Source organism: Parasteatoda tepidariorum, chromosome 12 (genome assembly GCF_982258835.1).
Source record: "Parasteatoda tepidariorum strain Cologne lab strain chromosome 12, Ptep-v5.0, whole genome shotgun sequence".
Classification (NCBI taxonomy): Eukaryota; Metazoa; Arthropoda; class Arachnida; order Araneae; family Theridiidae; genus Parasteatoda; species Parasteatoda tepidariorum.
In genome coordinates this window covers 48,395,157-48,422,967 of record NC_141766.1, presented here as the reverse complement: position 1 = coordinate 48,422,967, position 27,811 = coordinate 48,395,157, and the positions used below count along the sequence as shown (strand labels likewise).

Sequence of the window (27,811 nt, the reverse complement as noted above, 5' to 3'; positions counted from 1 at the left end):
GTAGAAACTTTATTGTATATATAGTTAAAGTTTTAACGTTTTAAAAATATAAACAATCTAAAATTAATTTTTTAATAAAATTATATTCTAATTGAAATCTCTTATGGTTCTATAATAATGGAACTATATTGCCGTTTTTGTTCGAAACTGTATTGTTGTTTTTGATAACAAATTCTGTAACGCTGTTTCATCAGCAATAATTTAAAGGAATAGAGCTTTCTTATTGATTAAATATTATTAAAAGTGTACGTAAACTGACAAAAATGTTAATTTTTGTAAATTTGTGTTTCAAAATTACCATCCTTAATATATATTTTTAAAACCCTCTACAAAACTAAAGTCCTAAAAGTATACTCATTTGAGTCTCAATTTAATATTTTATCTAGAAAAAAATAAAATAACTGTCGAAATCTGGGGGATCATTTTTCGATAATTCTTCCAAATTTTTACGCTTTTTTTTAATGTTCTTCCAAAGAAATGATCTTCAAATTTTTCTCAGATGTGAGTAAACAAAAATAAATTATATAAATGCGAGAATATAAATACATTTGGAAATTTTTTTTTAAATGTAAAAAAACTTAAAATGAAGTAGATTATTGAAAATAATCCATTTAGAAAAACAGTTTCTGTCTTTCTCTATTTACAATAATATTACAAGCTTAAAAAAAAGGTTATAATACTAACTACACCACTGAGGATCGAGCTTATACAAGAAAAATTTAAAATCAAAATTAACTTTTATGAGAAATCAAATATTTAAATATGAAGAGTTGTGTAAAATAGGCGATATTTTGATTATGTGCGATAGTGAATAGAGCATAACTTAAACGCTGCGTGAAAAACATCAAAATCAGTTTGATTGCATGATGAAATTCGACTCCGCTTCTACCATCAGTTTTTTAATTTCTATCCGCTACCTTCGGTAATCAAACCGGTTTTGATTTTTTCAGTTTCTCTTTCACAGCTTTGATTTTGATGTTCACAGTAGTGATTTTGATTTGGTTCGACTTCCCTAGGAAATTTTCCTTACTGAAATGTTTTGAAAAGAGTAAGCAAATCAACTTAGCTCACAAGTTTGCTTGTACAAGGTTGCACATTTGCTTGTACAAGTTTGCAATTAATCAACTTAGCACACAAGTTTGCTTGTTCATCCGCTTCACAGTGCGTCCTGTGTTGCGAGCCCGCTTTTGACATATTATGCAGTAACTATTAAATTTTTAAAAAAATTAATTCAATATTTTGGTACATTAATCTTAAAAAAAACTGTCAAATAATGCAATAATTTTTTTAAAAAAAAATTTTGGAAAATTTTTTCGTGTCATTTCCCTTTTAACCTGCAGTCAAGTGACAGGAAAAAACTTTTACTTTCTGTTCTTTGCGATTATTGGCCATCTAAAATAGTTGGATTTAATTACGAAAATTCACACGGGAGCAAAAACGTATTGGTTTTCACAGTACAGCGATTGTAAATGAACGGCAGATGGGCACGTGTGACGTCAATTCATGAATAATCACGTGACTCCCCGTTTCAGGTGAAAACGAAAGTAAACGATTTTTGCTTAAAAATACCAAAATTGGTAGCGGGTTCGAATCCCGCTGTTACTCTGGATGTATCTTCATTCTGTCCTTCTCTGTATTGCGCTATCTGTTCTTCTATTTGACAAAGGTTTATAACCCTGCAAATGTATGTAATTCCAATAAACCAATACTTTTAAAATAGAATTTAATTTCATGCTCACAACTGGTTCGCTTTTTAAATAATCTGCGCAGAATACTTATAAAATCCCGTGTGGAGGCTTTCTGATGTAGGGAGTGATGGTTTATGTTGTTGTTGTAGTACATTAGCGTCTCACTAGAGCTGCACAATGGGCTATTGGCGACGGTCTGGGAAACATCCATGAGGGTGATCCGAAGACATGCCATCACAATTTTGATCCTCTTTAGAGGGGATGACACTCCCGCTTCGGTAACCCGACAACCTGAACGCGAAGTCGAGCACTTTACGGTAGAACAGTTCAACGAGGACAAATACCGCACATCCTCGGTCCCTACGCAGATTGATCCAAGTGGTCACCCACCCGCACACTGACCGCAAACAGTGATGCTTGAGTTCGGTGATCTGCTGGGAGCCGTGTTTTCACGATTAGTCCACTGCGGGACGATGTAGGAGGAGGTGATGGTTTATGCTACTAGGTGGCATATGCGTACTTATATAAGATGCAGTACCAGAATACCAAATCAAGAACACTTGCGTATGATTCTGGACAGCTGGAGTCAAAAAGGCTTATCTCAAATATGATACCATGGGCCAAGAAGGGAGAATCGCTTGATCACATACATGTGATCATGGCCCTGAATGGGTAAAATCCTTGTCACTGCCTAAACTGCTCTTTGAACTGTTCAATTTGTTTCAAAATTTAATTAAGATAGTCATATGAACATTGAATTGAAAAATAAAATACAATTTTACCTAAAGATGTAGAGATCAAGATCAAAAATCCCACGAACATGATTACGTTGAAACCCAATCTGAAACAAAAACAAATTTAAGAAGATATTATATAAAAACAAATTGAACTAAAAAAAAAAAACTGATTCGGAAAGTGGGGTATACAAAAGTATGAACCCTAATTTATTAGGGGAAAAGGGGGCTAGTGTGGACAAATGGAATATTTCTGGTATTTATCACTCAAAACTCATACTATTTGGCGTATTAGCAAAACTGTTTTACGCATTTATAAGTAGTTGTATGACAAAGCTCTGGATTAGCAAATTATAAAAAAACAAGGATTTGATGAAATCATAATTTGATTATAATTGCCATTTCAGTGTATTTTTATTCAACGATTATAACAATAAGAGATAGAAGTAGTACTTTATTTACGTTGCCCCAGAGCTGCATAATTTTTTATCTTATTTCGTTTTATTTTATAACCGTCGTGGAGCAGCCGACTCAATCTTTTGAGTTAACGACTACTAATGGTCAACTCCATAGCCTTGTAATTTTGAACTCAATCCAGAAAACAAAGGAACTCCTGGATCAAGCATTGAGAGAAATTTGCCTTCGTGGAGGACTTTTTGACGGAACTAACTCGCATTTGTATTACATGGAGAGGAAATATACGCGCAAAACACCCACGGTCAGGCTGACGGCAAGGGGACCCTAGGGGGGATCCATCTACCTCTGAAGATACTTTGCGTCAGCACAGTGGTTGATGCGAGCCGGGTGTGGAATTCATTTCGAAAAGGCAATCCTAGAATTCAGACCCGGCTCATTGGAAGGCGAGCGCTTTATTCTCTGAGCAAACCGCGGCTCATGATGGGCTATTGGAGATGGCCTGTCATTGTGGTATCTATGAATCTTTTAGTTCACCCAGATAAATGAAAATGCTGAAAAAAGTTTCCCACCACAATGAATGTCTTTGAAAAAAGGAACTGTCCTAAATATATGATGCTGGGCGTTAACTGGTTAATTAATGTTGAATTCAACCGAACAAAAATAAAGTATTCTTTTAAAATATACTAATCACAACAGAACTTTAACTTAAGGGAATCCAACGCTATGCCCATTATTTCAACTCTGCATTTCAAGCTGACAGCGTGATCACAACCAGGTAAAATTTAAAAAGTGGTAGACAAAAATTGAACAAACATATTGTTTTCATTTATTCTAGTTTTCTAAAGTATATTTATAAATTAAAGGAGATATATCTAGATGTTCATGTGCTGCTACGTTTGAGCTTAGCAGCTACATAATAGCTGCTTCTTTGAACAATTTTGTACTAATTATTAGTACTGAAAATCTTATGATTTCGCTTGAATATTTGTCACAGATTTTTTTGCTATTGCTATCAACCAACTTTCACTTACTGAGCATTCTCTCCTTAACACGTTGAATGCCATGGGGGTCACCGGTGACCTGTACTGAATTTGTTCATAGCTCTACGGGGTCACTGGTGACCGACAAAGCCAAGATTATTAGAAACACATAATTCGATTAAATTTTTAATATTTTTATATTATTACCGTTACTAAAATGGTTTGAAGAAATTAATGTAATATAGAACACACAAAAATTGTTTTATTTATCTACACAGAGATGCCAACTTGCTCCCGACAGCGAATAAATATTTTCAAGTGGTAGTTCTTTAATTGTGATTCTTGGTTTAATAAATTCAGTTTAGTAGATTTTTATCCACCACTATGTCTAAACATACGTAGACTTATATAATTCACCACTTTTTTCAGATATGTTTGCTTAAACCTTTTAAAAAACTAGAAAAATCTATCCAATATTTACAAATTTAGTTTGTAGTTGTGGCCAGACGGACAAGCCATGTTAAATTAGCGTGGCATTCCAAATTGTTTCAAAATTCAAGGACTCGCACGTTCGTTGACCACGCCTCCTTTTCTAAGGACTCTTGCACCGGTAATCGCATAAATCACCGCTCTGAATAACTTTTGATCTAATGATTGGATCTTCACGTTCTAGGACTCAATTTTAATGGTTCGGGGGGGGGGTCACCTTAAATATGCTGATTAATTAGTGCAGACGATATTTTAAGTAACAAAATCAGAAACAAAAACATGCTTTATCTAAATAAATATACCTTGCTTTCAACGGAATCAGGTTTTTGATCTTCAAAATATGGGGATAGCCGTAATCTGGAAAATATGGTCCTCATAGTTTTGTTAGGAGAGCTATCCAAAGTTTGGACTGCTAGATGTTAATTTCATTTTTTGCGTATTTCGCAGTATCCGGAGAACTTTTTGAGAGAATTAAAAAATATTTGTACACAATCATAAAATTCGTTTATCCAAATATATTTCCATGCTAAAAATAAATTTTAGTAAATATTTATAAATTTTTATTATAATAATGATCGAAAAAAAATTTGAATTGTAAGGTGAGCAATTTTTTACTTCATTTTGATGTTTGTAAATAAACATGGTAAAATACAAAATTTGAGCGAAATTGGACGAATAGTATCTGAAAAATCGAATTTTAAAAAAGTCGTCTAGCTAAAATTCAATTTTAAAAGAACTATTGAAACGATTCAAATTTTGAACTTTGCAATGCAAAATTAGATGCTTTGAAAGAATGCAAAAAGTTGTATATCATACAATTTAAAATTTTTCAATTGAAATAAAATAATAAAATTAATAATAATTGAAATAAAATAAAATAATAATAAATGAAGTAATAATAAATGAAATAATAATAAATAATTATTGAAATTAATTTTTGCCAGGAATAATCTTTGGATAAAGGAATTTTATAGTTTTATGCAAAAATTTTCCACGTCTTTCAAGAAATTCTCGTTGATATGGCAAAACACGTAAAAAGTCAAATTTACATTAAGGGGTCCTAACTTTGACTCACTCTCCTGACCAAACTATGGAGACCAAATTTCCCAGATTGCGGCCACCCCCTATATTTTGGGGGTCAAAAACCCGTATCCATTGAAAAAAAATACATTTTTATTCAGACGAAGTACGGTTTTGTGTCTGATTTCGTTGCTTAAAATATCGTTTGCACTAATTAATTAGCATATTTGAGATCTCCCCCCCCCCCGAGCCATTAAGATTAAACCCATGATTGAAGACAACCCTAGATAGAGATTGAAGATCCGATCATAACATCAAAAGTTATTCAGGGTTGTCCGTTTTTTTTTCTTTTCTGTGCACTGTACAACTAATTTAGGACAAAATTTTCGACTAAATGTAGCAACTAATTAGAGACGGAGGGATTACTTACTATAATAAATAATTGTAAAAAATAATATTGTATTTAATCGCTTATTATTGTAAATTAAATATTAATTTGTACTAATCAATAAATAAATAATAAAGAATTTTTTAATGTAATCTATTACGAAATTTCTCTTATTAACATTTTTGTATTTACGCAGTAGTAAGGAGTATTCTCTTTCTTCAAAGTCAAAATTCATCACACAAAATAAATATATAAATAAAAATAATAAATTATAATAAAAAACAGAATATGAAATGTGATAAAACTACGAAAAACAAATTCGGTAGTTTATATTTTCTGAATCACACGTGTTTAATTCCTCTTATATAACTATATTGAGTTCAGCTATTTGAAGTGTCTGGTCACGTATGAGCGAAGAATAACCTTGAAATAAGAGATACATTAAATGATGTTTTCCTTGTAAGCAAGCACACGACAACCATTTAAACGTTCATTCGAAACGCCTTCTATTTAAGTATGCATGCAAAAAATGATCTGTTTGTAATGATATTCACCATTTTTTAATTGAGGTTTATTCAATTTGAAGATTTTTCTTTTAAATATTCCTAGGCCTAATTAGAAACGTTCCTCTTAAAAGAATTAACTAGTACCTTATACGAACTTTGAAGAAATATTGCTTTAATGTATTAATCTTGGTTTATAATATGAATATTTACAGCATTTTCTGTTACAAAACAATAATTGAAATATATGAAAATAAGATTTATTTCGAACGCAGTTACTTTTTGACAAAGAACTTCAATTTTATGAAACTTCTACCTTTTAAAACACTCTCGATTTCTGGAACTTCGATATCTCGAAAACATTGTTATGTCAAAAAATATTTTCCCGCTTGGCTTTATATATATATGTTCCCGCTTGGCTAATGTTAATTTGAATTCCTATGTAGAAGAATTTCTTTTTAAAACCTTGTTATGTCGAATTTTTTTTGAAATATGAAATGAAAAATCGCAATATAAGTTTATTGTAAACCAATTATTTTCTATTAAATGCATGATATTTTTTGTCTTACTTTAAAATAAAATTATCGTTGTTGTATTTAGATTTATAGTCAACTATCATTACATACATATTTATTAATAGTTCTCTACTATTAAAGTAGAGTTTCGTGACTCTACTTTTTAGAGTAATATTATAAGACATAAAGTAATATCTTAGAGCTACATATTAGAGTAATATTTTAAAAAGAACTGTTTTCAAACTAAAATAAATTAATATAAGTGATTGTTTATCTGTAAATTATTTATATCTCATATAACAGGATTGTTTTTATTCTGCTTCGCTGTGATTTTTTTTCTTCGCTAGTAATTTTTAAAACCGAGAATTTTCCCATCGGTCAGCAATTGGGGCATATATGACCTCTGCGGGAGATGAGTAAGGAAATATTTGGTAGAAGCTTTCACCACAGAAATGTTACATCTCACTCGAAATAGACTTTTTTTTCAGAAATCAAACGCTGTAAAATTATGTATATTTTTACTTGCAAATTCAATTGCATTAAGTGAACAATTTTATTTTATTTTATAACCGTCGTTGTACAGCCGACCCAATTTTTGATTTTACGGCTACTGATGTTCAACTCCGTAGCCTTGCAATTTTGAACCCAATCCAGAAGACAAGGAAACTCCAGGATCAAACTAGCTTTCGTGAAAAACTTTTTGATAAAACTAACCCGCATTTGCGTTACATGGAGAAGAAGACAACGATAACCTCCCACGGCTAGTCTGACGGCAAGGGAACTCTAACCCATGATCCGTCTACCACTGAGGATATTCATGTCAGCACTGTGGTCGGTGCAAGCTGGATGCGGAACTTATATCGACCAGCGATCGCCAGGCTCGAGCCCGGTAAGGCGAACGCTATATCCCCTGAGCCTAAGTGAAAAATTGTAATCTTAGGGGCTGTGTTCTTTCATTTATAAATCAGAGGTCCCTGTCTGAATCTTTTATCTCGAAAACTGGCCAACTCGAAATTTTTTTAGCGTCTTTCAACTTTGAGACATCGAGGGTATACTGTTACTGCTAAATAATAATAAATGTGATTTGTTCTTTTAAAAGAACATGATGCAGAGATGAATTAAAACCCATAGCTTCATGAAATAATATTAACTTTCAATGTTGAGATGAGAATTTTTGGTGCTTTGTTTATAATTTTTTTTTCAAGTGGTAGCAAAATTTATGTTTTAATGAGTAACTTTTGAGTTAATAAAAAGATCTGAAATGATTTTGGTCACCACAACATAGAAAAAAAATTCATATAAAATGCGATTTTCGTTGCAGTTATAGCACGGAAGGCCTTTAAAGTATCGAATTATTAACCAAAATACTAAAAATTTATTATTCAAATTTTCTACCACTTAAAAAAATATTTTGCTGATAGTGGAGAAGTTAGTAGCCCTGATATTTTCTGCTGCAATTAAGAAATTGTGAGGCACTATAAGATTACTTCCTTACTTTAACCCTTTAAAGGGTTATTAATTCATATGGGCACATTAAACAATTTTGGAACATAATTGATACAAAAAAAAAAATCTTTTAGCTTATTCGATAAAATGAATTTGAATTTTAAAGTCATTTTTTGGTTGCACGTACGATTATCACCGCACTTTAGGGTGCTTAATGACTTGAATTTCATTTTATTCACAAATGAATTTTGCAAATGTTGCAATCTGACAGGAATTCTATATTACAACTTTTTAAACATTTCCTAAAATTGGCATATGATTAGTGATTTAATTTAAACGTCATTCCTCACAGATAAAGTTATTTTTATATTTTATTTTTATAACTGTCGTTGAACAGCCAACCCAGTATTGGGTTTGCGGCTACTAATGTTCAACTCCGTAGCTTTGTAATTTTGAACCAATCCAGAAGACAAGGAAACTCCTGGATCAGTACCTCCAGAGGTATGATTTGTAATGGGAACATGGCGGACTTTGTGACTATGCAGATTTAATGTGCATCAGTCATCATTTACTACACGGTGAGTCTTCGGCCGGCGGGGATCGAACCCACGACGTCTTGGACATGGGCTGAGCGCCCTACCAACCAAGCTATCCTGACCCTAGATGAAGTTATAAACAAATGGCAGCCAAAATAAAAAAAAATAAATTAGTTTACTAGAGTCATTTAAAAAAATTGGCGATCGTTAATATGGCCTTAGAATGGATTAACCTATTGGAGTGAGATTTATTTAGATTCCGATCTGAGAAGAATAAGCCAAATTTAAAACTAGTACTAACTATTTTATTAAGAATGATATAAGATTTATTAGTTGATTATTTACTGAATCTAACCTGATACCTTTACCAAATGCTTTGTCATTTATAAGACGTAGTTGTTATCAATGCATTATCTCTTGCTGAAATAGACTGACAACAAAATATTTCGGCCACCATTTTTTATTTATTCGAAATACATGCATGAAGAATCTGACCAGAGACAACACCTCCAAGAAGAGAGAAGGCCTCAGCACGGATCAATTTAGTAGTCTGACGTAACGAACATAAAGGTACTAAGCTGCGCAGTTGGTGAAAATACGAAATATGTCATTTCGTTTGGTCTACTAAAGGATCAAATTTCCTGTTTATGGTAACCCTTGCAGAGACTTTCTTTCTTCTAGGAGGTAATGCCAGAGATGCCAACTTCCTCCGGACAGCGGATAGATAATTTCGTGTAGTAGTCTTGTCGTTTAATGTATGGTTCTTGGTTTAAAAATTCAATTTATGGGGTATTAACTCCCCACTACTTCTAAATAATTCGAAGACTTCTTATGATATGCCACTTAGTTGCAGTAAGCCACGTTGAGCCTTTTAAAAAGCTTGCAAAATGAACCTAAAATTTGCAAAGTTTAGTTTGTATTCCATATCGTTTTTTTGCTGAATCTGGAGCAGTTGGCATCTCGGGTTTGTCTCGTTAAATAAAGGACGCCATTTGGTTAAGGTCACTTACCTGTTACTCAAAGGCCCAACAAAAGGATTTGCAAATGCTTGAATAAGAGGCTTTGATGCAAACATCAAGCTGACTTCAAAGTTTTCATCAACTAAATCATCGTGTCTTGTTTGACTGGATTCAGTTGGTAGCAATTCTTCCTCGTTATTTGTGGAATGCGTAGTAACTTTCCAAAATTCATCATTTGGCACTATTGTAAATCCTGGTGGCTCCCAGACGTGAGCTTTTTGAATTTTACGAGGAAGTGGTAATCGCGGAAGAAAGTAAGGAACATTTTTATCATTTATTGGAATATTTGGAATTGAATAAATTTTCTTTGAAATAGTTTGCTCCGGTATTGTAATAGTGCCGGTAGGTTGATGACGTAGATGGTACAGGAATGAAGGTATAATAGGAACTGAAATGGAATAAAAAAATAGCTGAAAATGATTTAATTTTAAGGATGATACAAACGTGATGAAACATTTTAATTATTTAATCATCGAAAATTTCAGTGTTCTATATTAACAGTGTTCAATAAGTAGTGCTTAATAATACAGGGTAATTCAAAATGAATACAGAGATTACAAACAGCTGTAACTATTTAATGAAAAATAATTTATCAATAAGATTAACATAGAATGTAGATGGAACTTCAAAATTTCTTTACGTAGGGCGCAGGCGCAGTGAAGCGGAATCCTGCCCATGCGCAAGTGCATTAGTGAAAATGGCGAGTTCCGTGCAGAAAGTCTTCCGCGAGTTAGAATTTGACAATTGTCATTCTGTCATCACAGTACCGAGAAGATTTTGTTAGCGTTGCAATGATGAATCTCCAAATGGGAACAACATACGCAGATTTCATAGGATGTTTTTTCTTTCCTTTTTTTTATATCAGCCCTTGAACAGCCGACCCAATTTTATGGGTTTACGACTACTAATGTTCAACTCCGTAGCCTTGTAATTTTGAATCCAATCCAGATGACAAGAGAACACCTAGATCGAGTATTGGGAGAAATTTGCCTTCGCGGAGGACTTTTTGATGGAGCTAACCCGCATTTGTGTTACATGGAGAGGAAGACCACGAGAACCTCCCACGGTTAGCCTGACGGCAAGGGGACTCTAACTCATGATCCGTCTACCACTGAGGATATTTCACGTCAGCTCTGTGGTCGGTGCAAGTCGGATGCGGACTTTGAATCGACTTAGATTCGAACCCGGTTCGCCTCATTGGAAGGCGAATGCTCTATCCCCTGAGTCATTGCAGCTCAAAAATTTGATTTGCTATGGGAACATAGAGGACTTTGCGACTCGACAGATTTAACGTGCATCAGTCACTATTTACCACACGGGGAGTCTTCGGCTGGCGGGGATCGAACCCACAAACTCTTGGACATGGGGCAAGTGCCCTACCAACCAGACTATCCCGGCCTCATTGGATGTTTGAAGAAACGGGATGTTTGTGCAAAGGAAAAAGTAGTATTTGTAATACACTTGCGTCGGTGACAGCACAAATGTTTAAGAATGTATGCCGTAAAATGAACTGCCTCCTGGATGTCGTCCGCTTGACCAAGGGAAGCCAGATAAAAAATCTGTGATGCATGTATTTAAAATTTTGAAGTTTCTTCTACACACTGTGTAAATTTTGATCGATAAATTCCTTTTCATTTCTTAGTTATAGCCGTTTGTAATCGCTATATTCATTTTGAATTACTCTGTATTTTAATTTCATTCAAAGTATTTATTATGATAATATTTAATTTTATTATAAAAGTAATTACAGTTGATACATACCTACGGATGTAAGTAACATATTATCCAAGAGTAAAGCTATAGCTACAATAAGAAGGATCAACTTTCGAGAACCTCTGAATTGCGTGATGCAACTGCAACAGCTTGGCTCATCTGGTTGCTTGAAACCCATTTTGACTTTTTCGGAAACGATCACTATCTGAAATATAACGATTTCAAAAAATTGCCTTTAAACTAACAGTTATATGTAACTTTCTCTAACTGGTAACCCAGTTTGACCTTTTCGGAAACAATCACTATATGAAATACTGCGATTTCAAACAATTGCCTTTAAACTAACAGTTTTATGTAACTTCCTTTAACTGGTTACCCATTTTGACTTTTTCGGAAGCAATCACTATCTGAAATATAACGATACCAAAAAATTCCCTTTAAACTAAGAGTTTTATGTAACTTTCTTTAACTGGTTATCCATTTTGACTTTTTCCTATTTTTAACAATTTCTTGACTTTAACTGGTTACCATGTAACTTTCTTAAATTGGCTAAAAGGTATAGGAGTTGGAAAAAATATGGCAACACTTTTATACTTACTCAATGTAAAGCAATCTTTCTTTGAGGAATCAAATGTTTTGGAAGGTTTTACGTATTAGTACTAATGTTACCAGTTAAAAGATCATGCTTGAAGCTTTTAAAACTGCAACTTTCTACTCATGCAAAATTTGTGTCGACTAAAATAAGCATATGAAGTTAAAGCTTTTTTTTCTCATATTTTAACACTGCTATAATTTTAAAAGCATTCCTATATTAAATATCGCAATCTTATAGCATGTTTTCAAAATTTGCTGGAATTAAAGCTAGAATGAAGTCATTACCTCATGACTTAAAAGAAATCCTTAAGTTTACATTGAATTTCTCCTAGAAAAATTTTCTAACCGCAATATAAGTGTATATATGCAGCAAAAAAATATATTAACAAATGCCGAGAGTTGCATTAATGACCCTGAATCATCTATTCAAAAACTGATGAATCAGTCAAATGCAAGTTACAAAAAATTAAAGAATTAATTAAATATTATAACTGCACGGTTAATCAAGAATTAATGAAATATTTTACTGTAATTCATTATTTTTTTCCGTTCTCTGTTCTCTTATTTTAATGAGTTAAAAAACAAAATTTATTAAAATATAAAATTTCTAAATTTCTGCCAGTTATAAAAATAATTAAAATTTTTATTTATTTATATATATTTTTTATTTAATGCTTTTTCAATTGGCTACTTGTGGAGAACATTTAATAATCTGGTGCTGTAGCTACAGTAGCCCCCTCCTAATCTGCCTCCGCTAATTTACAATCCAACAGCTTTTAATGACTTGCTCTCTATTTTTTTTAGATTTTCTTCTTGACTGTCGTTGATCACATTTATAAGGTAAGCTTTTAATTCTTTTAAAATTTGTTATTTAAACTGAAAAGAAAAATTCAAAAATTAGATTTTTATTTATTTAAAAAAATGCTTAAAGGGAGAGGGGTCTGTTAAAAGCCACTGGATCGAAAATCGCATCCAGCTCTAAGGAAAATCTTTTTTAACAAATGAAAAACGAACTTACTGAATTAGAAGAAAAATGTATTCCTTCGTTCAAGATGTTCGCTAATAAGCACCAGATAGCTTTTTCTATAGAAGAATCACATTCTGTTTATGTTTGTCAGTGGCATACTATAAAGAAATCAATATTAAAAAAATAAGTTTTTAATAAAGTTTATAATTAATAAAAGATTACAGATGTCATTAATAATCTCAAGCTTAATTAACATTATTACTCGCATGTTAACTCATTTATGCTTTACCATCCCTTTAAAACGGCAGTTCTTTTTTTCAAAAATGAAATAAGTGGTTCAAGCGTTTTATTAATAATATGTTTTATTTTTAAGAAACCAGATAGTTCAATCTACAGTAACATATTGAAAACTATAATATTTACATTTTAATTTGAAATGTAAACACATTGCATTTTTAATCCTTCGCACTCCGAGTTCTTTAAAATGCTGTCTGAATGAATATAAACACTAAATCGTTTAAAGTTGTTTTTCGAAGGGTTCGTCGTAATAAAAAATTATCCTTTTTTGCAAAAAATATGCTATTTTTATGACTGCTGTGAGTTTCAACTATTACTCATGATTGTTAGGTCAAGTTTAGCCTAACTAAAGCCGCCGCTGTCTACGCTTATTGTGAAAATGGTGCCTAACATCAGTATGGAGAAAAGCAACAGTTATGTGAAAATGAAAAGCGTCTGTGGTCTATTTTTTTTTAACATTTAAGAGCTAGCTGCAATGCTGCATTACTTGGGGTCATAATATTTTCAAAAACTGAGAATATGGCAGTCATTTGATAATTTTCTTCTAGTTATTAAAATGGCACCAATTGGTGATTTTTTTAAAAAAAAATTTATAACTTTTAAAATATTTAAATTATTTGTCTGCTCTAAAGCCTAGATAATTCGTCACGGCAAGATTATGCATATGTAGATTAAAATCATCGCCACAATTTTGCCACAGTTATCTTAAACACGTTAAACTTTAGAGCGTTGTTATGACTTTTTTTTATAATATCTTACATTTTAATTATTAATTTATATCAAACAATTTAATCTGATCCTGTTTATTCATAACGTCTGAAGGATAAAACTCAATTGCTTTATTTCTTTTTCTTTTTTAAGAGGTCAAATCTTTAAGCGCACCACCAATTTTTTCTAAACGGGATTTTTTAAAGGATTAAGGATTAAAGGATTTTTTCACGCTTAAAAACCCCAAGTTAACCTCGATTTAAGGTTTTTATATAGAAGGTTGTTTACCAAGGTTTTGGATTAGGGTAATGTACGTAGAATATAGCAGATGTCACAGATCTTGTTTTAAGGTTAGAAGGTTTACACGTAAACCGCATGAGAAACCTTTTTAGGTTTACATTAAAAGGCTTTAGCTGAGTGAAAATAAACTTTGTTTTGCTCTCTGAGATTAGAATGTTTTGAAACATTTTCTAATGTTATCTTTCAATTTTTCTTTAATAATTTATATCAAACATTTTAATCTAATCCTGTTTATTCATAACGTCTGAAGGATAAAACTTAATTGCTTTATTTTTTCTTTTTTCAAGACATCATATCTCTCCTTAAGCAAGCGTACTATTAAAGACAAAAATATCCGACCCTCGCTTATAGAAAATCACCGTCTTAAAAAGCAATAATTTAGCGTCCCTTCCTTCCATTTAATTAAATATGAAGGATAGAAGCCTTCGTCCCATTCATAAAGTCCCTCCGAATATTTGGAAGCTTTATTGCAAATACCACTGCGGGACTTCCTTATCAATTGACTCCGAAGAATTTTCAAATTACGTCAGCCTTTCAAAAGATGCCATAAATATTTTTATTTATCTACAAGCTAGTTTTTTTTAGGAAAAACTTCTTTCTCTGCAAAATCTGAGCCAACTTGTCTGGACAATAGACTTGAAGTAAATTCCCTTTAAGCATTTATAAATTATACAATAACTGCAATAATGGTACACAAATAACTAAAATATAATTTTAATAACATATAATGTAATTTTTATTTATCTATCAGCCAGTTTTTTTTAGGAAAAACTTCTTTCTCTGCAAAATCTGAACCAACTTGTTTGGACAATAGACTTCACGTAAATTCTTTTTAAACATTTGCAAATTATATAATAACTACAATAATTCTACACAAATAACTGAAATATAATTATAATAACTACACAAATTATTAATGTCGTTTTGTTTATATATGAAAATAAATTATAAAAATTTTATTTCTATAAAGGCAGCATATACTTTGTACAAAGCCTAACATAACTACTGATCTAATGATCGGATTTTCTCATACAAGGATTTAGACTTAATGGTTCGAAATCCCAACCTTAAATGTGCTAGTAAACATTTGTATACGATGAAATTATACATAATGCCCTTTTTTCCGATGGATTCGTTTTCATGACCCTCAAAATATGAGGGTAACTCAAAACAAGAAATATAGTCCCAATAGTTTGGACAGGAAATCTGTCGAAAATTTGGACATATTAATATCATTTTAATTTTCAACATTTCATGTAAAAATAGTTTATAATTTTCACTTATTATCTTTCCTTATTTTATTTAATAACAGTTAACCCTTTTGAAGGCCGTGGTAAGTATACTTACCACCACGTTTTACCACTTTTAATTTAGGTTTCCATTTTTCAATAACTTCAGCTTTCTTGAAGTGAGTTTGAATAAAATTGGTAGCCATTTGTCACTTTTAAAAAACGTATAAAAGTTATAAAATACATAATTCCTTTTGAAGTTTGTAGCATTTAAGGAATTTATTTTATAAATAAAGAAAAATAAAAGTCAGTGAGTTCCTAATAGATCATGCTAAATATATTTACCACCAAAAAAATGGCATTTTTATAAACCAAATGAGTTTTTTTTCATATCAATTACTGTTCTTAAAACAATTTCAATTCCAAAAATACTTTAATTTACCTTTACTAGAAATAAAAGGCCCGTTAAAGGGTTAAAAGGAATTTTGAATTGTAAGGTATTAAAATTTTTACTGGATATTATTATTCGTACTGGAATACGAAATTAAAAAAAAAATAGTTCTAAAAATTTTTTTTGCATTTTTATTCAAATATTTATAAATAATTGATTTTGTAAATTAAAGAAATTTCAATGGTCAATAATTACTTCTCTTAGATCTAAATAACTGTTAAGAAGTGCAAAATTGGAAGTGAGCCGTGTTTGAAAGATTTTGTTTTTAACGCAGTAAAACACACTGGTGTTTCATGTTGTATTTCATAACCATAAATTATTATATAACATTTTTCAATTATTTTGACTTAAATCAATATAAAATAATAAAAATAAACATTAAAAATATCTTTGATGAAAATTCTGCGTTGATCACCGTTTTCTACCCCCAGGTAAACATTGGCGTAGATTTAAAAGAATAATTTAATTAGTCTTTTACACCTGTTTTCTTTTTATTTAGAATTATATTATAAATTTAAATTATGTGTGGGAAAACTTCACGTTAACACTGAAAAAAAAGAGAAAAGAAAACGGTTATTTATATGTTCTCGAATTGTATTGCATTTTAATTCATAGTGAAACCTGAAAAATAGAAATGAAAAGAAAAATAAGAAGAGGAAGAAAAAGTTAAATGCGAAGAAATCTAATCCTAGTCAAATCGGAAGAATATTCTCTGACTGAAATTGTGATGTAACGATGCAACCTGTTTAGTACGCGACCTTCGATAGTTTGTTAGACCTTCAAATCACTTTATTAGACGTTTAAAAACTTAAAAATGAGCATTATGTAACATGAATATCCCACTAATCATATTTCTTCATTACAAATATTATCAAATAAAAAATAACACAGAAATATTTTGCATTTTTCTCGAAACAAGATATTCAACCACTAAAACTGCGTTTGCATTCTGGAAATTTCCTTTGAAACTTAAATTGACTTTTTCAAAAGAAAAATAATAACTCGTTGGTGCTAGAAATCAACAATTATGAAATTATAAAGATAAAAACTGGAAGCACAATTATTTCAGTAGTAATTTATATCTTTAGCCCTTTCACGGGCCATTTATTTCTAGTAAAGGTAAATTAAAGTATTTTTTGAATTGAAATTGTTTTAAGAATAGTAATTGATATAAGAAAGAAAAAATCCATTTAGTTTATGAAAAGGCAATTTTTTTATGGTAAATATATTTAACACGACCATATATTACTTATTGACTTTTATTTTTCGTTATTTATAAAATAAATTTTATAAATGCTACCAACTTCAAAAAGAATTATGTATTTTATAACTTTTAAGCGTTTTTTTTAAACTAACAAATGGTTACCAATTTTAGTCAAACGTACTCCAACAAAGCTGAAGTTATTAACAAATGGAAACCTAAATTAAAAGTGGTGGGAAGTATACTTCCCACGGCCTTCGAAAGGGTAAAAAAACGAAACATGCCAGCGTCTCCCTTTGAGGAAATCTATAAAATTATGAATGTAAAAAAATGGATTCCAATTAAAGTATGAAATTGATTAAAGCAAATTTTAAGAAAACAAAACCGAGAGAAAAAATACTTTAAAGTAATAAGTCAGATTGGAAAAGCGCTAAGAACAGTTAAAACTAAATTTGTCTTATGTAAACAATTTAAATGAAAAGTTAGAAACCAAAAACAAGAAAAACAAAATTAGGGAAACAAAATATTTTAAATAATTACTATAGATCAATTTAATAATAATATTACTATAGATCAATTTAATAATGATATTACTATAGGTCAATTTAATAATAATATTACTATAGATCAATTTAATATACACAGACATTCTGTCATGTCTGGAAGCGTTTAAATGCTAGTTACAAATGGAGAGCTTAGTGGATGAAGTAAGTAAGTGACATTTTCAAGGGTATTTATTAATCCGGGAAATATAACATAAAATTATCGCATTAATATGGGTATGTTTAATATAACAGAATTGTTTTTGCTTGCAATTTTAACAAGTTGAATGCCATGGGGGTCACCGGTGACCGGCACTGAGTTTGTTCGTAGCACCACGGGGGTCACCGGTGACCGGCGAAGTCAAGATTATTAAAAACACATAATTCGAGAAAATGTAAATTTTTTTAAATTTTTTTATATTATTATCGTTACAAAAATGTTTTGAAGAAATTAATGCAATATGTACTGAGATTTTTGACTGAGATTGATTAAAAATAACTTGAGACATTTTGGCCAGACGGGCAAGCCATGTAAAATTAGCGTGTCATTCAACATGTTAACGTAACTAATCTACATTGGTTTAGTGTATGCCTGCGTGATTTTTATTTCACATTAGGTAAATAAAATAATGCAGAGAATTAAATCGATAATAAAATAGTTGGGATGCCAAAATTTTCTTTTTACTCTAATTAATTATAGCTACTCTAAAAATGTCACTTACCTGTCTCAGCACTTCAAAGGAGTTCGAATTGAAATCAATTTACTTTGAATGCAAGCAGGACAACACTTGGTCCCGCTTTTTCTAAATAACCTGCAATAGCGGAGATGAGTCAATATGGTTAATTTATTTAAGTCCTTAATGCTGTTTTTCGAAGCTCTGTGGCCAGGAAAATAAAAAAAGTCATAGTTAAAGTGCCTTACACTTGAAGCAATGCGAGGATTTTAAACTATGTATATAATCTTGCCGTGAAGAATTATCTGGGCTTTAGAACAGATAAATAACTCAAATTTTTGAAAAGTTATTAAACTTTTTTCCTGCCAGTTTGGCGACATTTTCCCATTTCGATAAAAATTATCAAAATCACTGCCTTGGTCTCAGTTTTTGCAAATTTTTATGAGCCCAAGTACTGCAGCATTGGTGTAAGTCTTTAAGTATTAAAAAATGATACCACAATTCTTTTCATTTTCACAAAACTGTTGCTTTTCTCCATATTGACGTTTTGCGCCATTTTCAAAATAAGTGAAGACAGTTCCTGCTTTGGATAGGCTAAACTTCACCTAACAGTCCTGAGTAACAGTTTCAAACTCACAGCAGCAATAAAAATATGATATGTATTCGTAAAAAAGCATAATTTCATATTACGACGGAGGCTTCGAAAAACAGCCTTACTGGAATAGCCACTAAGCGAAGTATCAGCTGTTAACACATTGCTGACCGGTCACGAGTTAACTCGTGTTTTCGTGACCAAGCGTTGATGACCAGTCACGAGTTAACTCGTGTTTTCGTTAGCAGTGATCTCGTGGTGACTATTTTAAAAAGTGGGCTTAATTTTCCTAACTTTTCAAGTTTTACTAATTAATTCTCTACTAATTAATTCTCTACCAATTTATTATAACTTTACGAAACCTGATATATTTGCGAAATTTGTGGCTTATCATTCCACGTAGGTGATGTTACACTTTTTATCATACGGTATTAAAAATTAAAAATTTTTTAAAGTCTATATCATACCTGCCAACTTTCACTCGTTCCGACAATGGATTTTTAGAGTGGTTGTAAAACAATAAACGAAAAACAATCTGACTCAAAAATATATTTATATTTTGATCCCGTTGAAATGCACTCTCGAGAAGATTATTATGCTTTCATATATTTATTGTAATTATTTATATGTAGTGGTGGTCAAACTCATTTATAATTATCATTATAATTCAAAAAGTTAATTGGAATAACCTGAGTATTGCTACCACTTTAAATATGAAAATAAAATCTTCCGGAAAATCCGGAAGAGTTGGCAGGTATGATACTATTTATATTGTTTTACTTCCACATCCGCTTTCAAAAACAATAGCCGGGCACATGGGGTAATTTTCAGAAAAGTTGCCGGTCAGCAATGTGTTAAGTCATAATCATTCTAAACTATCGTTCAGTGATACAAACAACCAATATATCAAGATCAAAATGAGTAAAAACAGGCAAAAAAACTATATTATAACTTGTTTAGATATCAAAAAGTACTTGGCTACCAACATTTTCCTTAGAGTTATAACATAAGTAAAAGTTTTTAATAGTTATAAATATGGGTTGTTGCTACTTTTAACAACTACATTTCTCTAAACAACAAAGAACTTAAGTATGCAGCTTAATTTAGAATGTATTGTCTTAAGTTGCAATTGCTCATGTCCTGCCTGAATAAAATTTTGAATCGAAATTAGTTGTTCCGGAAAGGGTTAAAGGTCCTTAAAAAATTTAAATCAATGAGTATACACTTGTTGGCTTTCCTCGACCCTAATCAATTGTAATTACCTTTTGCAGCAGTTTTTGTTATTATAACGCCAATTAAAACGCAACATTTTAAATCGAAATTTGCTGTTCCGGAAATGATTAAAGGTCCTTAAAAAATTTAAATCAATGAGTATACACTTGTTGGCTTTTCTCAACCCAAATCAATTGTAATTACATCTCGCAGCAGTTTTTGTCATTATAACGCCAATTGAAACGCAACATTTTAAATCGAAATTTGTTGTTCCGGAAACGATTAAAGGTCCTTAAAAAATTTAAATCAATGAGTATACACTTGTTGGCTTTTCTCAACCCAAATCAATTGTAATTACATCTCGCAGCAGTTTTTGTCATTATAACGCCAATTGAAACGCAACATTTTAAATCGAAATTTGTTGTTCCGGAAACGATTAAAGGTCCTTAAAAAATTTAAATCAATGAGTATGCACTTGTGGGTTTTCCTCGACCCTAATGAATTGTAATTACCTTTTGCAGCAGTTTTTGTTATTATAACGCCAATTAAAACGCAACATTTTAAATCGAAATTTGCTGTTCCGGAAATGATTAAAGGTCCTTAAAAAATTTAAATCAATGAGTATACACTTGTTGGCTTTTCTCAACCCAAATCAATTGTAATTACATCTCGCAGCAGTTTTTGTCATTATAACGCCAATTGAAACGCAACATTTTAAATCGAAATTTGTTGTTCCGGAAACGATTAAAGGTCCTTAAAAAATTTAAATCAATGAGTATGCACTTGTGGGCTTTCCTCGACCCTAATGAATTGTAATTACCTTTTGCAGCAGTTTTTGTTATTATAACGCCAATTAAAACGCAACATTTTAAATCGAAATTTGCTGTTCCGGAAATGATTAAAGGTCCTTAAAAAATTTAAATCAATGAGTATACACTTGTTGGCTTTTCTCAACCCAAATCAATTGTAATTACATCTCGCAGCAGTTTTTGTCATTATAACGCCAATTGAAACGCAACATTTTAAATCGAAATTTGTTGTTCCGGAAACGATTAAAGGTCCTTAAAAAATTTAAATCAATGAGTATGCACTTGTGGGCTTTCCTCGACCCTAATGAATTGTAATTACCTTTTGCAGCAGTTTTTGTTATTATAACGCCAATTAAAACGCAACATTTTAAATCGAAATTTGCTGTTCCGGAAATGATTAAAGGTCCTTAAAAAATTTAAATCAATGAGTATACACTTGTTGGCTTTTCTCAACCCAAATCAATTGTAATTACATCTCGCAGCAGTTTTTGTCATTATAACGCCAATTGAAACGCAACATTTTAAATCGAAATTTGTTGTTCCGGAAACGATTAAAGGTCCTTAAAAAATTTAAATCAATGAGTATACACTTGTTGGCTTTTCTCAACCCAAATCAATTGTAATTACATCTCGCAGCAGTTTTTGTCATTATAACGCCAATTGAAACGCAACATTTTAAATCGAAATTTGTTGTTCCGGAAACGATTAAAGGTCCTTAAAAAATTTAAATCAATGAGTATGCACTTGTGGGCTTTCCTCGACCCTAATGAATTGTAATTACCTTTTGCAGCAGTTTTTGTTATTATAACGCCAATTAAAACGCAACATTTTAAATCGAAATTTGCTGTTTCGGAAATGATTAAAAGTCCTTAAAAAATTTTTAAAAAAAACTCTTTTTATTATTAAATTGAAAACTAAAAATAAATATATGAATATATATATTTACTGGGAAATACTTAACATGGTGGTGAATAAAAATATATTAAAATACATCTTATTTTCGAAGTCTTGCTATCACTTTTTAAATTTTTTACGAATTGTATTAATCCCGACAAATATTTGTGCTAACAATATTATCTGTAATATTTCATGCAGTTTATTATAAATTATTCAGAGTTTAATTATTAACTGCTAGATTTTCCCATTACAAAACAATTTTTACCGGTTAACGCCCAGCTTCAGATATTTAGGACAGTTCCTTTTTTCAAAGACATTCATTGCGATGGGAAACTTTTTTCAGTATTTTCATTTATTTGAGTGAATTAAAAGATTTTCAGATACCATGATGATTTAGTTAATTCGGATTAGATCACGAATTATAAGGAGCAAGTACTTTCTGATCTATCACTTTTTGAATGCTCTAACAGTAGAAAAACCAATTAATTTCGATAATATATTATACCATTTTTTCCATAAAACCACTTTTTGTGTCATTTCAATATATAAATTCGGGACAAAACGGGTTAATATTTAAAACTTATATTAACAGGGTTTGTACGCACCTGAAAAAAAGTGATGACTGGCATCAATTTTGTTTCAAAGAGTCTGAAAAGTACATAACATTAGCTTCCACTATCGAAATGAAATTTCATATCTTCCCCCTTCGATATTTATTACAGGGATGCCACGGACGAATATTTATGTAAAAAGTGGTAGCAACTCAAATCACTTTTATTTAATTATTATCTATTTAATTATTTAGTCGTATCTACCACTATGACTCACATTTCATGTTATGCATATGCAAACATTTCTTGCATTTACTCTTATAGTAAACTGAAAAAAAAATGTGCTTTACAAAGTTGACAAATTTCATTTCGTTAAATATAATTTCGAATTTTAATAGTTAGCACTTTTTGCAATTTTAGTCACCCATGGCAACATTTTTATTAAGAGAAAATAAAATATGCTACTAGCTACAAACGTAAAAATATTTAAAAAAATTGTAATAATATTACTACCACTTATTTATTTTTTCCAGGTGCATATGAACCCTGTTCTCATTCGCAGCTTCTCACTGTTATTTCTGAGAAGATTCGGGGTTAAAACCCGCGTGGTACAATTAATTGTCCATCTCTATGTTGAGTAAGAGCTAACTTATAGACACATGACCCATGTTACGTCTAAGGAGATACAATTTTTGCCATCTGAGTCCATCTAGATGGACATAGACTTTAAGACATATAAATCCCTTAGTAGGTTTGCCTTTAGGTAACAACGGATTCCAAATCCCGCGTTGCGAATTTACTTATTTTTCCCGATTTTCTTTCATTTATCACTACCGCTTGACCATCTAACCAAATTACGTAATACCATTTAAATTTGATGTACTAAAGCCGATCTCGGCTTAAGTGCGTTAACCCTTTTCGGAACAGCATTTTTCGATTGAAAATTTTAGCTAGGCAGGACATTGTAAGTAATCATATTTTAGCTCTTAGTTGTTTACAGAATCGTGGTTGCTAAACGCTTAAAGCAATTAGTTGAACATTTCTAGTGGTTTCATATCTGCCAACTTGTACGGTTGCAGAAAAGGATTTTACTAAGTGGTAGTAAAACAACAATTAAGTTTGGAGGAATTTTCTAAAAAACAAAGCTATTAAGACAATTATAAGCATAATTAGCCAACAAATATGTCTTATCTACACATTTTTGTTAAATTTATTGATTTCTCGGGGTAGTATAAAAATACTTTTGAAACTTTATAATTAAAGATTTAATACGCCAAAATGCTAATGATGCTACCACTAAGAAATTTATTTCTCAACGGTCGTACAAGTTGACAGCTATGTAAAAATTTAAGAGCTAAATAAGCTAATTTCATACTCATCTGTTGTAGTTATCTTAGCATCAGCCCTGCGAGAGGCTCTAACTAATTCATCTGAGTAGGAATGTATGATGAATCGACGAAGCGCAATTGAATGGTAAAGAAATAAGCTAATTAATAGACATGTTTTTGAAAATTATTGATTTGTTGTGGTATGTTGAATATTTTTTTGAAACTTTAAATAGAAGATTTAATACGTCAAAACGCTATAATGTTGCTACTACTAAGAAAATTTATTCTCAACGACTAATATAAATTGACTGCTCTAGATCTTTTTTAAGAGTGCACAGGGAGTCTACCCCCTTTTGTAAATTTGTAAATAGTGTAAATATTCTTTCTTTATCTTTATCTTCAATTTGTTCCCTCTATTATGTATCAACTTGCGATTTATTTTTATGTATGACTCAGACTTGATATTATCAATTATTGTTCATTCTGAGATTTAACTTAATGTTAACGCAGCACCTCCTTTCCCTTCCACCACATATTATTCAATTTAGATGAAAGAGCAGATATCCATACATGGATAGGTACTCTGAAAAAAATTAATTAGTTAGTTAGTTAGATCTTTTTGATGAAAATTTTGTTAGTATCTTGATAATTGTAGATCTGTTACGTGGGTAATTCTGCAAAATGTTGAAGCCTGACATAAATATGAACTTTAAACTCTAACAACAATTAAGTTTGAATTTAAGTCCCTATAAAAACTTTATAGAAACTTTATAATTCGATCTAGAGATAGGAATTAACATGATAATTATTGCAAATATTTTTTAAAGAATTCCTTACAAAAAAAATTTTTTTAACCAAAAGGGTATTTCAGTAACTACTTTTTCAGGAAAACTCTTAAAACACTGATTCAAAATCAAAATAATAATAATAAGAGACTAAAATGAATATAAATATTTTCTAGGCATAAAATTAGGGAATAAAATCAAAAAAGTATAAGTTAATTATTTTGGAATCTTTTAAAAAAAAAATTTAAGCTAATGGTGCCTAATTTTTTCTGCTACTGAAACCTAAATATCTGAGCTTCTTTTAGCGGAATCCCAATACTTAATTAAGAAATTTCATAAATAATTCTGAACATATTTATCAATGAACGGCTGTGATTAATTTAAATTAATGATTTCAATTTTTTTAATTATTTTCAGGAAAACTCTAAAAACACTGATTCAAAACCAAAATAATTATAATAATGAACTAAAATGAATATAATATATTTTCTAGAAATAAAATTTGGGAATAACATCAAAAAAGCCAATTCTTTTAGAATCTTTTTCAAAAATCTTTTAAGCTGGCGAAGCCCAATTGTTTTTGGGTTCGGAACCCTAAATATTTGACCCGCTTAAGTGGAACCCCGAGACTTGAGAAATTTCATAAACTATTAAATATTTAATAGTGAACGGCAATTATTTATTTTGAAAATAATTAATGGTTTTAATTTATTAATTATTTCGAAAATATTTAATGAATGAGTGAAGAATGAAATTTTTTATTCTTACAGTTTATCTATACTTGTTTTAAAATTGGGTTTTATACCAGACATTTGAATTTCCAGGCTTGGAATAACATCAGTCTAGTTCTTCTTTTTATTTTATTTTATGCATAAACTGAATATAAATTAGCTGAAATGCGGTTTTCATTTAAATAAAAAAGGAAAAGGATGAAAACCTTGAGATTAGCAATCAGATGGATATTAAATAATTAATGAGAAATTAATTGGCTATAAATTTAATTACAGGGTTACGTAACTAATAATGTTTCATAAAATCATAGCTGTAAACTCTTGTATTCCCTGTCACTTTTTCACCGAATCCTAGGGTTTCACGAAGCACTATATTATAGCAATTATATTTTTTGTATAAATTTTAAATTTTTTCATAAAAACTTTCTTTTAGAAAAATAAGGACTCCCAGTTGTTCACAAAAAAGAAATTAAATTTTTTATAAAATTTTTTTCATAAAATATGTTTTTGTTTTCAATTATTTATTATAAAACGCTCCATAACACCACATAATATTGGTAAATCAAATTTATTAACAGGAATTTGACAACTATTTGGTAAAATTTATTTGAACTTAAGTGGAAGCTAAATCAAGGAAATTTCCACTTGTTGATCCTTAGTTATCTGCCACTTAGTTCAAACATTGTTAATTAAATCCTGATTTTTTGGTATTACTTTAAAAAGACAGAAAATTTAAAATGGATAGTGTGTAGTTAACAAAAATTAAAAATAATAAACAAATTAAAGAAATAACATTTTACAACATTTATGATGAATTTTTCATTATAAATAAATAAATTAATCAGATTTTTTTTTCAATTTTTGAGAAGTTTTTTATTAAAATTTAATTAAAAATGCAGATATTAATTTTTTATTTCTTTTGCATTTATATGAACTAAAATTAATAAATTAATCCGATTTTTTTATATTTTAGTTTATATAAATGTAAAAAAATAAAAAATGAATATCTGCATTTTTAATTAAATTTTAAAAAATAATTTCTCCAAAATTTAAAAAAATCGGATTAATTTATTAGGAGAAGTTATTTTTTTAAATTTAATTAAAATGCATACATTCATTTTTTATTTTTTTACATTTATATGAACTAAAATTTAAAAAAAAGCGGATTAATTTCTTTATTTATTGTGAAAAATTCATCATAAATGTTTTAAAATGTTATTTCTTTAATTTGTTTATCATTTTTAATTTTTGTTAACTATACACATATCAGTTTTAAATTTTAGTGCATATAAATGTAAAAATATAAAAACAAGAATATCTGCATTTTTAATTAAATTTAAAAAAAAATAACTTCACCAAAATTTAAAAAATATCGGAAGTAACTTTTGACAATACCAAAATATTCCAATAAGAAGCAAATGAAAAACGAAAGCGAAAAATCTTCCTACCTTAATGAAGAGTTGAAAGGTAAATCCTTCCGCTCTCTGACCATCAACTGATCAAGGATGACAGCTTAAAGGATTATGTCGCCAAGACGCGCCAAAAGAGCCACAACTCAACAAAAATTTTCGGATTCTCGAGCAATTAACACTAAGTTGACCGCTTGCATGATTTTTCGTGCTTTCTTTTCTATGCACAATTTATTTCAAATCAAATATTATATATTAGTGTTCCTACTATTATGAGTTATCAAACTTGTATCCGATATTTGGGAAACAACAAACTATTTTTAAAGGTTAGTAAAAAGTGTACATTCTAATTAACTTATGTATTGCTCAAAATGAAGATAAAATTTGAAATTTTAATAATAAAAAATACTAGATGTGTTTAGAATAATGATAAGGAGAGATGCCAATTTCAAACCTGCCAACTTTTACGCATTTTGGCGTAAAATTTTATTTTTATATTTAAAGTGGTAGTAAATATATATGATTTTTTTCTTTTATAAACTTAATTTTTAAATGATTTTGATCACCACTATTCTTAACAAAAATTAAGCATATATATCAATATGTGTCACTATCATGGTTGTCAGCTTAAGCTTTTTCAAATACAACGTACTTTTTTTTGCTTAAAATTGAAATTTTAATTCAATTTTAATGCCACTGGGAAAAATCATAATGGAAGGGATTAAAAGTTGGCAGGTATGCAATTTGCTCCACTTCGTGAAAATAATTGAAAAATTTATGTTGATTCTGGGGTAAATAAATTTTATTTAAAGTTTAGTTGGTCACCACTACTTTTAATTAATTCAAATATTCATATAATATTCAAATATTCATTAAGGCACTTTTAATTATTTCTTAATGAGACGTTTAAAGTTAAATCGAACCGTTAAATTGAAAAATAAAAAGGTGATAGAGAGTTTAAGATAAAGTGTAATGAGCAATTTCACTTCAATTTAAACAAAAAAGAGTAAATAAAAAATGAGTGAAACAATAAGTTTGTTATTTTAAATATGATGCATATTTGCTTCGCCAGTAATAGTTGGTAAT

General features: G+C 30.2%; 1 protein-coding gene across 3 annotated transcripts in view; it reads right to left on the bottom strand.

Annotated features, from left to right (window-relative positions):
* The window catches only part of LOC107442093 (synaptic vesicular amine transporter), a 41,907-nt gene extending 15,021 nt beyond the window's left edge, over nucleotides 1-26,886 (bottom strand). The window contains exons 1-6 of one of the 3 annotated variants that reach the window (XM_043056646.3): nucleotides 26,765-26,886; nucleotides 18,460-18,549; nucleotides 13,061-13,167; nucleotides 11,497-11,653; nucleotides 9,727-10,123; nucleotides 2,471-2,529 (exon numbers count right to left, since the gene is read on the bottom strand). In XM_043056646.3, coding sequence (XP_042912580.1) covers nucleotides 2,471-2,529; nucleotides 9,727-10,123; nucleotides 11,497-11,626 — 586 coding nt within the window. In that variant the 5' untranslated portion in view covers nucleotides 11,627-11,653; nucleotides 13,061-13,167; nucleotides 18,460-18,549; nucleotides 26,765-26,886. Of the gene's footprint in view, nucleotides 1-2,470; nucleotides 2,530-9,726; nucleotides 10,124-11,496; nucleotides 11,654-13,060; nucleotides 13,168-18,459; nucleotides 18,550-22,526; nucleotides 22,669-26,764 lie in introns of those variants that run through there. The other 2 variants (XM_071188276.2, XM_071188278.2) reach the window with 2 other exon arrangements.
* Between the last annotated feature and the right edge of the window lie 925 nt (nucleotides 26,887-27,811).